General features: G+C 37.6%; 1 protein-coding gene across 3 annotated transcripts in view; it reads right to left on the bottom strand.

Annotated features, from left to right (window-relative positions):
• Positions 1–247: 247 nt before the first annotated feature.
• Positions 248–12044, bottom strand: part of ASNS (asparagine synthetase (glutamine-hydrolyzing)) — a 20038-nt gene continuing 8241 nt past the window's right edge. For all 3 annotated transcript variants that reach the window (XM_023224855.2, XM_023224856.2, XM_026449343.1), the window contains exons 4-12: positions 7302–7487; positions 6936–7037; positions 6368–6495; positions 4794–4920; positions 3442–3548; positions 2655–2755; positions 1365–1446; positions 1117–1272; positions 248–589 (exon numbers count right to left, since the gene is read on the bottom strand). In XM_023224855.2, coding sequence (XP_023080623.1) covers positions 380–589; positions 1117–1272; positions 1365–1446; positions 2655–2755; positions 3442–3548; positions 4794–4920; positions 6368–6495; positions 6936–7037; positions 7302–7487 — 1199 coding nt within the window. In that variant the 3' untranslated portion in view covers positions 248–379. The remainder of the gene's footprint in view (positions 590–1116; positions 1273–1364; positions 1447–2654; positions 2756–3441; positions 3549–4793; positions 4921–6367; positions 6496–6935; positions 7038–7301; positions 7488–12044) is intronic.

The following is a 12044-nucleotide window of genomic DNA, read 5'->3' as shown; positions in this document are numbered from 1 at the left end:
CAGAACCAAAATAGTGTAGTCCTTTGATGACGTCCCTAAGATGAGGCAAGGACTGGAAGGAAGCCACACAGGCACAAGACGCAAATGTCATCTAAAGCAGATCTGCCAGGAGAGGGCTGTGAGTTCTTGCAGACGTCAGATCCTTTTCCCTTTTCCTAGCTTACCCTCCACTTTACTGTGATACAGCAAAAAATTATTAGTTACCTCTTATGAAGAGACTGTATGAACATAAATGACTACAGCAATGTTTTAGATTTAGGACTTTTATTTTTTTCACACCCAAGTTAGCCTGAGTTGACTCTCCTTGTTCCCCTATCTCCCCATAGTCCCCATACAACAAGAAGAAATATTTGCTTTCACATTACAGCACAAAGAGCACCTAAGCTTTGGTAGCTGACTTGTAGTGGGTCAGTGTGCGGGCAGAAGGGTCAGTGGCATTGATCCACTTGGGCATCCAGTAATGGCTCAGCCAGTCAGCCCGGCCTGGGTAATGGCGTTCAAAGATTTGACGGTAGTAATATCCTTCTTTGGTTTTAGGAGTATTGAAGGGAAATTTCTGGGCTGCATTTGCCATCATTGCATCATCAACCTGTAAGAATAAGCATATAGGAGCAAAACAGCTTTTTTTAAATGGCAGGAAATGCTTGTTTACTCTGGTCTCACAAAACAGAAAACATTCAGATAAGACATGACTGTAAATTGTACGAGACCCTTTGAATCACCCATCACTTAGAAAATGCTAAAGTATTCATAATATGGATAGCTGCAGTGCCTTTTAAAGAACACTCATACGCATATTTTTAATACGTGGTGGCTCTGTTTTAGTCATTTGTGCCTAACAAGATCTGGCACCCAGCAGGTGCCCAAAAATCTGATAAATGAAGATCAGTGATGATAAGTCGTAAGTCTCCTCTCTCTTTCAATTCTAGATGCTACTTTATAATCCTTCATGCTACTTAACTCTTATGTAATTCTTATAAAAGAGGTAAGTGTTTACAGAGACCGTGAATCCCTCTGACAGGGACAAAGCATTCAAACTAAATACAGAATGAACAGCAATGACAGCTCTGCATCCAAACTGTCATATTCCTGAAAACGTTTTTAAAGACATTATACCTGATGTTCAACATATTCCTGTAAAATCTTAAACCAGGAATTCTTAACTGAAGTTATTCCATCACTGAAGGCTTCTTTTGGTCGCCAGAGAATCTCTTTGGGTATCAGATTGGACTCCTCAAACGTCTCTCTCAGGAGATGTTTTTCTATCCCATTCTGACATGAAAAAAAAAAAGGAGCATCAGTTAAAAATTACAAATATAATCTGATGGCAATGGACACTTTTTATCTTGAGTTGATTTACCTACCTTTGGAGTTCTCATTTCTGGTGGCAGAGACAAGTAATAGGAAGAAAATCTATGATCTAGAAATGGGACTCTCAGTTCAAGGCTTAAAGGAGAAAAGAAGAAAATCTAAATTAAAATGGGTATTTAGTGCCTGTCAGTTTAGGTTCTGATTCAGTTTTCCCATCAATTCAACCAGATCCTAAGAAATGTTAAGGTCATACAGTCAAATACAAGCCCCCTAATGGCTGCTCTACACTAACGAATAAATACAAAAAAATCTTCATTTAAAATAATATATATATACCATGTCATCGAGGGAGTAAAACTAACTGAGACTATTACTTTTACTTTCCCTTCTAGGAATAGTTGAATGCATATTTCAAAAAGCAGAAAAAGTTACAAATCATGAGTAACCCAATCATTAAGAAAATACCTTGCCTGAACCTTTCTTACTCAGTGTTTTCTAGGTGAGACCATCTCTTTTAACAATTGTGATGACAATACAGTATTTTTTTAACCACTGATTAACAATTCACATACAATATGCAATTTAAACCAGAGTCCCACTATATTTCATCAAATTCCGTATCACCGGTTTCCTGAAGCCTAGTGTCTCTAGTTAGGACAAGTAGAGAGGATAATAACCAGATTCAGTTCATTCCCTAGACCCATGTTTAATTATATCCTGATCTAGCTGTGATTCAGCAGAGGCGACTAAAACATTTAATGACAGTTGTTTATCCTGTACAGTAAAAGTCTTCAGTTCTTCAACATAACTTTAGACAACCAGAAATGATACCAAAGACACCTGGTTCGTTATAATGTAATCAAACCCCTTGCATCTTCACTACCCTATCCCCTCAGGGTCACTACAGCACCAAATAGGCATGGTGGACACTTAGTACTTGTCACATGATGTTTACAATCTTTACTTCTCTTTAAAACACTTAACAGTAGCTGCTGCAGCAGCCTTCCCTCTTCCATCTTGGTTGTTCAGATGTGAGCAGAATGTTGTTACCTTTTAAAGGTGAAAACTCTAACTCAAACAACCTATGGAAGAAGACTTCTCTCCATATACCACAACAACACTTTGAAATGTGGCCTAATTCTTTTGGGACAAAGTTAAGAAACAGCTTCATTTTCTCTATAAAAGTCACACTTTGTAACATATAGCCAACTATATGCAACATATAGCCAATCAGCTATGGATTTTTATTTTTTCAGGGTATTGAGCTTTTCTTTGTTTTGGTTTGGTTTTCTTTTTTTGGTGTTTTTTTGTTTTTGTTTAACAGTAGCCTCTAAAAGTATTACCCGTGGGCAGCAGTAGTTCGATCTGCGCGGAGCACATCAAACAAATAGAGTTCCCTCAGAAGCCTCTCGCTCTCCTCCTCAGCTTCTTCAGGAGAAGGAGCCTATTTCACAAACAAAAACACCAAGAGTTTTGCTTTTGGCACACAAAGCAGTTTTTCTTTCTCCCTCTCCAATCCTAAAGTTGGATAAGACAAAAAGTTAAACAAATTTAGGGAAGGGAGTAAATAACTGAACAGAGGTAAGCAGTGCTTTACAAAACATGCCTTCCTTCCTACCAAACTGCTAATATTAGAATAAAATGAACACACTGGGCAACAGTCATAATTCCACAGGATGCTAAGAAATGGCAGAAAGGTGATTCTCAAGAAGCTTAACTAGTTTAATTTATTTATTTTTAGCTTTTTTTTTTTTTTTTTTTTTTTTTTTTTAAGAGACAAGGTCTTGCTCTGTCAACCAGGTAGGAGTGCAGTGGCGCAATCACAGCTCACTGCAGTCTCAATCTCCTGGGTTCAGGTGATCCTCCCACCTCAGCCTCCTGAACAGCTTGGGGGTATAAGCATGAGCCATCACACCCAGCTGTAACTGGTTTTAAAGAATAAAAATCATCTTACACATTAAAATTTCTTTCTTCCCCAAGAGATAGAAAGCAAACATTATCAGATTCCCTTTTGTAACCTCACAAGATACTCAAAACTATTACTGTCATACTGAAAGATGATAGAAATAGTCAAACAATTCATAGTTTTCTTAATATAGCACGAATATTCCTCCACTTCAGAGTGGTTACCTTGTGAAAATATATGTAGCCCTGTGTAAGTTCATCTGATCCTTCTCCAGAGAAGATCACCACGTTATCTGTGTTCTTCCGAATATACTTGGAAATTAAATACATACCTTAAATGAGAGAGAGAAATTAACTTTAATGTCAACATAACCTTCCACCAAAAATGCCTTTGATTTGATTTTTGGAAATAATTGAAAGTGTTACTACCATACTGGACTTCATATTAATATAAAGTAGTTTCCACAATAACGACCTTGTATTTACAAGCCATTTAGATGTACTTAATCCAAAAGCACTACCGTAAAATAAAATAACCCAGAACCATTCTGTCATTTTATAAACAGGTTTTAAAATTCTAATGATTTTAGACCAAGAATGTTCACTTCAAAACTATGCTAAGCTGAACAATGACTCAAATACCTAAAAATCATGCCTTTCATAGTGGTATTATGACACAAAAATAAGAACAGCCATTTTGGTGGTTTAGTGTTAATTTTGTTAGGTACTTTCCCCCTGCCACTCCCCATTCACCAGATTTCACATAAAGCCGGGGAGACTATATAAGTTATTAAACTTGCCTTCTTGGTCCTCCACCACATCCCTCTAAACTAGGGTTTCTTCTCAGCTTTGTTTTTATTATCACCTCAGCTAGAGAGCTGAGGTGATAAGACACTTATTTTCCTAACCCCACCCCAGCCCCATGAAATTCCAATACCAGAGCTATCCTGTCTATCTGCTTATTTATTGTGATGTTTTGGAGGGTCATAAACCATTGTAATACCGAAGATATTTTTGCCCTCCAAGGCAAGTCTCTCAAGGAAGGCAGTAGCATACAAAGGTTCGTTAACATTGGATCAGTCTAAGTTGGGGTATACTTCCAATCTCAGTAGATACATTATTTACAAAATAAAATTAATATTGTTTGCAGAGCAATGATAGCTAGTGACTGGTAAGTTATGTGATGGAATATTTACCAAAATATATCTAAAATGAGTATTTCTTATCAAAAATGCATTACCAAATAGACCTATTGCCTCACTGTATACAGACCGCAGCCCGAGAAACTCTAAGAGAAATGGGAGGCAGAGGGCAGAAAATACGTATCTGCTCCCTGGGGAAACACCAGCAGTGATACCAACAATGTGGCGGTTGAATTATGTATTTATTGTTCCCTTCACTCCAAAAGAGATTCAGAGAATTCTTAAGTGGTCTTAAATAATCAGTAACATAGGGATTTAATTTGCATTCATCCTTAAATAACATTTTTAAACTATGGCTTGAAGTAAATTTTTTAAACCTTACTTTTTTTCAGTATTAGAAAAAGCTTTTTATTTAATAATATCATAATACCTTACCTACTGAAGCACGAACTGTTGTAATATCATAAGTTTCCAAGGAAAATATGACTTCATCCAGAGCCTGAATGCCTTCCTCAGAGTTAAAAAGGACTTCATAATGTTCACTTCCGATATGATTTGCCACCTTATTATATAAAGAAATACCCATTTATTTGTTAAAGAAAATAACTTCCCTTGAAAATCAAACAGGACAGGAGTTCACAAAGCTTTATGAATTAACAATGGTGGGAAAAAAAGAAAAATGATTTTACAGCCCACCACATACAAGCCCCATCCAGCACTGTTTCCTCGCCTGCTTCAACTCCACCACCAGGAGGTAAGTCTCACCTCAGCTCCTCTGGTGCCAAGGCTTCAGCCATTCTCCCAGTTGGCACCTCCCTCCCTACCTATTTTACCTAACCCACCTCATCTCTCTCTACTCCAACATGGTCCCACACTAAGCTTGGTCTTTTTTGGTCCTTCTGAAATGCCTAATTTTATATCCAGGATGTTATTCTTATATAGAATGGTCCCTCCCCTCATTCTACTTTCCTTGGCTATTTTGAATTCTCTCGGCATTGATCACTTTGCATTGAGACTGCTCTCTAGCTTTTTCTCATCCATGCTATGAAAGTTCTCTATAGTGGGAACTAGGTCTCCTGCTCACTGAATACAGACAAGCTGCCCTCTGCCCACAGTATTCTAAATACAGTACTTTTTAAAATAATAATAACAGCTAACACTCATTAAGTACTTACTACATACTAAGTTCTATCCTACTTACTTTACATGAATTATATCATTTCACCTTAAAATTTCCCCATAGCAGACACTATTATTTTTGTTACATCAATGAGTAGAGCCAGGATTTCAAATCACAAGTCAGGTTCCAAAGCCTGCAGTGTTAGCCACGATATCATGCCTTTACATTCTTTTTCAAAAAACAAACGAACAAAAAATCTTTTTTTAAAATTTTTCAAGATGGCGTCTTGCTATGTTGCCCAGCCTGGATTTGAACCCCTGAGCTCAGACATCCCACCACAGCCTCCCAAGTATCTAGGACTACAGGTGTGTGCCACTGCACCTGACTTATGCCTTTACTTTCTTTATTTTTTTTGAGACAGGGTCTTGCTCTATCACCCAGGCTCTATCACCCAAGAGGCTAAGACTATAGGCAGGCGCCACTAAGCCTGGCTATTTTTGCATTTTTTGTAGAGATGGAGTTTCATTATGTTGCTCAGGCTGGTTTCAAACTCCTGACCTCAAGTAATCTACCTCCCTCAGCCTTGTAAAGTGCTGGGATTACAGGTGTAGGCCACCATGCCCAGATACCTTTACTTTCAAAAGAGCAAAATTATCATCATAGGATCTTTGTGAGAATTGTATGGGTCATAACAGATAAAAGTACACAGAGGAGAGTGTACAACACAGTGCATATTCAACAGCCATTTCATTCTATTTTAATACATTTAATTTAAAACAATTGTCCCAGTCAATACAGCAGCAGAAGTAGAATCACCCATTATCGACTCCATTTTCACTCTAATAATAAGTCTACTCTAACTACACAAGGGACAGAGACAGCACCTTACCTTTCTAGCAGCCAGTAAATCGGGGCTGTCTTCCATGCCAATTGCAAATGTCTGGAGAGGATACTGTATTTGGGCCTCTTTCAGCTGCTTCAACAGGGTGGCAGCAACCAAGCTGGAGTCCAAGCCCCCTACAAGCAAAAGAGGAAGTGAAAGTGTCCTAGTTATGTGCCTTGCATAAGACAGGGACAGAAGATGTATATTCCTGATAAGCACCAAGATCATAGTTTTACCATTTAAAATCCGCAAGTTTTATAAACTGAAATCAACTTCAGTAAGAGAAAAATATACAAACGGTGAAAATAGTGGTAGTTGAATTGGTTAAAAATCACTACACAGAATTCCAAACATCCACTGGCTCACTCTTAACACCAATAACATAGCTATACTGTAACTCAAGTTGGAGTATGACTCTGACTATTAAATGCAGCTTATAAAAAATTGTTTCCATCCTATAATGAAGGAAAGATTAAATCATACAGAAAATATTTTATAGTAAAAACAAAAGGGATGGCTACAAATCATTTCAATTAAACACACACGAAATATCATTAGTTTTAATTGATTTCACCTGATAAAAGGCAGCCAATCCTTCTGTCTGTCATCAAACGTTTCTTTACAGCATTATTAAAAAGGATCCTGAGGTTGTTCTTCACAGTTTCTATCTCAAAACCTATAAACACAGCAAGTAAACCAAACAGCTGCAGAAAATCTTGGGCTGGATTAGTTATTGAAATGAAATACACAATCATCAACATCTACATCTATCATGATGGTATTCACTCAATGGTGGAGTTTGCCAAATCGTAATGTGTTCCCTCCAAACAAAATAGGAAGTAGGTTTTGAAACTAAAATCATTCAAATGATGGGAGAGTACAACTTAAAATTTTTTTTCCTTGGAGAAGGATGGGGAAGAGGTGGATGCGTGTCTGCTACCTGGAAAGAGTTTGTCCACATTGTCATAGAGGGCGTGCAGCGGTTCATCCCGACAGTGATGATATTTAACCATTTCCACAGATGCAACTTTGCCATTTGGCTTTAAATCCAAAACTTCGTAGTGTCCAGGAAGAAAAGGCTCCACTTTTAAAAAGGGAGTCGTAGAGTGTTTCAATGTAACAAGACCTACAAATTCAAAAAGATACCTTTATTCAAATTAGGTAACCCTTCCCAATAACTGTCACGATTAGTTAACATCCTCTACATTCCTATTTATTTTTCCTTTTTAATACAAACACATGGCCATTAAATAAGCAAGATAGGAAAAAAAAATTTCCTATTTTCCTAAGCCCTACCATCTACTTACTGGAGAGATAATAATGGCATAGGGCTATACTGCCAAATTACACTAACTTTTAGTAATTCAAAGAAATAGAAAAACCTCCAGTGTTCAATTTCTTCTTCTTAGATTTCTAATCAAGAAAATCTATTTTCTATACCAAAGCAAATATATACAAAAGGAAAAGACATACTTATGAAGCAAAGGGATAAACTGGAGTCCTAATGTTATGATAGTCTGGTAGTCATTTGTCATCACTGAGGTATTTTCAGAAAATAGCCGGTCGGGCGCGGTGGTTCAAGCCTGTAATCCCAGCACCTTGGGAGGCCGAGACGGGAGGATCACGAGGTCAGGAGATCGAGACCATCCTGGCTAACACGGTGAAACCCCGTCTCTACTAAAAAATACAAAAAAAAAACTAGCCGGGCGAGGTGGCGGGCGCCTGTAGTCCCAGCTACTCGGGAGGCTGAGGCAGGAGAATGGCATAAACCCGGGAGGCGGAGCTTGTAGTGAGCTGAGATCTGGCCACTGCACTCCAGCCTGGGCCACAGAGCGAGACTCCGTCTCAAAATAAAATAGCCATGGTTCCCAGACCTTTAACAAGTACAATGATCCACTCTTAGCTACTTTAAAGTCAGATCAGAAGACATCTATCCCTTAACTAGTTGTTATACACTATATGTGAATAAAACCATATAACTTAAATTTCCTCAATAAATTCTCACAGACAGTACCCAACCTCACACCACCATGATCTTTGACACAAACATCAATGTTTTATTGTAGATTGTAACAGACTATCTACATGGAATACCCGTGATTTACAATTTGAGACTGTCTACCCAGCCAGTAACCTGTGTAGCACTGAATTCAAATACCAGAAAAAGGACCCAGATACCCTCACCAGCTAGCAGAGCTCAAGTGAGCTACGCAGCCCACATAGGGAATGGGGAGTAATTAAAAGGTTTTAAGCAGGCAGCACTATAATCAGATGAGTTTTCGACAGGTTATTCTAAAAGCATTGAGAAGGGAAAACTATTGCAGTATTCCAGATGAGATAATTTGGTCTGCAAAAAGGACAGTGTCAAGGATATAGAAAACAACAATCAAGGAATTTCAGAGGGTAAACTGGATGTGATTCTAGTTCCATATCAAGTGATCATCAGGCTCAAAGAAGGCCCAGAGGAGCAGGAGGCTGCTTTTCCCCGCTGTTCTCTTTATCAGGCTTGCCCAGCAGTCCTGGCAACTGACATACATATATATACTTGCTCTTTGCCATCTGATCACACTAGAAATGCCTGAAAATAAGCCAGTTGCGGTATCAGTACAAACACTGTCACTAGCATCCCAAGTACCCCTTTGACTGATCTCATTATCCCTGCTTTGGCCAACATTAAATCTGAAAATTAAGTGAGAAAGGATTTAAAGAATGGCAAAAAGAGGCAGGGAGAGAGATTTTAGGATGTTACTACTATGTAGGTAAGGGATAAAAAATAAATGTCTTCCTCAAGTTTACCATCAAAAAGTGCTATACATGATTTGCAAGTATTTTCTTCCAACTTGCGGGCTGTCTTTTCACTTTCTTGATGGTGTCCTTTAGACGTGCAAAACTGTCTAATTTTGATGAAGTCCAATTTATCAATTTGTATTATTGTTTCTGGTCTCATATTTAAGAAAGATTTGCCAAATCCAGGGTCATGACAACTTACTTCTATGTTTGCTTCTCAGGATTTTATAGTTTTAGCCCTTACATTTATGTGGATTAGTTCAAAATGGATTCATTTGATGCATTTTTTGTATCCATAGTTTTTGTATATGATGTTGGGTAAAGGTTCAACTCCAGGTTTTGCATATGTTTACATATCTGGTTGCCACTGTGCCAGTTTTCGAACTTCTTTCCCCACTGAATATTCTTGGCACCCTTGTCAAAAATAAGTTGATTATATATGTATGTGTTCATTTCTGACTCTCAATTCTATCCCACTCCTCTATACATCTATCCTTCTGCCAGTATTATACTGTCCTTATTACCATTGTCTTGTAGTAAGTTTTAAAATCAGTAAGTATGAGTTCTCCTACTTTGTTCCTCATTTTCAAAAGATTGTTTTGTCTATTCTTAGTCCCTTGCAATTCCATATGAATTTGAGAGCCAGCTTGTAGATTTTACAAAGAACTCATCTGGGATTCTGATAGGGATCAAGTTGAATCCGTAAATCAGTTTAGGGAGGACTGACATCTTAATAATGTTAAGCCTTCGATTCATGATCGTGGGATACTTTTCCATTTATTTAGATCTTCTTTCATTTCTTTCAACAATGTTTTATAGTTTTCAGAGTACAAGTTTTACACTTCTTAAATTTATTTCTGTGTTTTATTCTTTTTGATGCTATTATAAATGAAGTTGCTTTCTTAATTTCATTTTCAGATTGCTCATTTTAAGTACATAGTATTCAGTTAAAGTGTGTCAAACACCATTGATTTTTGTATATTGATCTTGTATCCTGCAACCCTGATGAACAGAAGGGATTTCTACCTAGAATATGTAAGAAACTATTACAATTCAGTAACAAAAAGACAAAGTAACCCAATTAGAGATGTATAATTCAAGAACGGATAAACAAACTGCAGTGCATGCAAACAAATGAAATATTATTCAGCAATTTAAACAATGAGCTATCAAGCCATGAAAAAACACGGAAGAACCCTAAATGTATACTGCTAGGTGAAAGAAGCCAGTCTGAAAAGGCTACATACTATATGATTACAACTATTATACGACATTCTGGGAAAGGCAAAGTGAAAGAGAAAGTGAAAAGATCAGTAATGACTTGCGGGGGGGGGAGGGTTAGGAGGAAGAGGACAGGTAGGAATCAGTAAGTGAAGCACAGGAGACTTTTAGGGCAATAAAACTGCTCTATATAATACTGTAATGGTGGGTACATAGCATTAAACATTTGTCAAATCCAAAAATCTATAAAACACAAAGAGTGAACCCTTACATAAACTATGAACTTCAGTTAATATATAAGTATCAGTTCATCAAATCTAATAAATGTAGCACAGTAACGCAAGATGTTAAGAGTTGGGAAAACCGGGCGGGGGCACTGGAGGGGGAGCATATGTGAACTCTCTGCACTTTCCTCTTAATTTTTTCTAAAGCTGCTCAAAAAAAAATAATAAAGTCTATTATGTTTTTCAAATAAAATGATCCCTAGCAGGAAAAAAAGTGGCAAAGGATCTGAACAAATATTTCTCCAAAGAAGATACACAAATGGCCAATAAGCATAAGATAAGATGCTGGACATCACTGTCAACAGGAAAATACAAATCAAAATCACAATGAGATACCACTTCACATACCCTAGGATGGCTAGAATTAAAAAGTCACACAGTGTTTGTGAAGATATGGAGAAACTGAAATTTTAATACACTGCTGGAGGGAATAAAAAATAATGCAGCCATTTCGAAAAATAATCTGGTAGTTCTTCAACTGAACATAGTTATCATGTGTGCCAGCAATTCTACTCCTAGATATACACCCAAGAGAAATGTCTACACAAAAACTTGCACACCAATGTTTATAGCAGCATTATTCGTAATAGCCAAAAGGGGTAAACAATGTCCTAAAAGTCCATCAACTGACAAGTGGATAAACAAAATGCAGTGTATCCATGTAATGGAGTATCATTTGGACATAAAAAGTAAGTACTGATACATGTTACGGCATAGACAAATCTTGAAAGCACTATGCCAAGTGAAAGAATCCAGTCACAAAAGCCCATATGATATATAATCCCATTCATATGAAACATACAGAATAGGGAATCCAGAGGCAGAAAGATTGGTGATTGCCGGGGCTACAACTGCGGGGGTGCAGATGATGGATATGGAGAGATGGAATTCAAAGCTAAAGGGCACAGGAGGCAGGGTGTTGTGATGCATGCCTATACTCCTAGCTACTAGGGAGGCTGAGGTGGGAGAATCACTTGAGCCCAGGAGTTCAAGGCTGCACTAAGCTATGTTCAAACCACTGCACTCCAGCCTGGGCTGGGCAACTGAGCAAGACCCCATCTCCAAAATCAAAAACAAAAACAAAAACAAAAAACCTAGTTGATCCTGCCAGCAATAACTAAGCTAAAGGGCATAGGATTTGATTTTCTTTTCTTTTTTTTTTTTTTTTTTTTTGAGGTGGAAAAACAATTCTAAAACTGACTGGAGTGTCGGTTACCAACATCTGTGAATACACTAAAAACCACCAAACTGCATACTTCAAGTGGGTGAATTACATGGTATGTGAATTATCAATAAAGCTGTTTTAGAAATCCTAATATCTGCTGTACTATAACTGCAGCAAAGTACCACAGTGCAATAATCGCAGAGTCAACCCTACCATTATAGGATGA

This window comes from Piliocolobus tephrosceles, chromosome 8, assembly GCF_002776525.5.
Source record: "Piliocolobus tephrosceles isolate RC106 chromosome 8, ASM277652v3, whole genome shotgun sequence".
In the NCBI taxonomy this organism is placed as follows: Eukaryota; Metazoa; Chordata; class Mammalia; order Primates; family Cercopithecidae; genus Piliocolobus; species Piliocolobus tephrosceles.
Note: the sequence above shows the minus strand (reverse complement) of the source record. Positions and strands in the feature narration are given on the sequence as shown.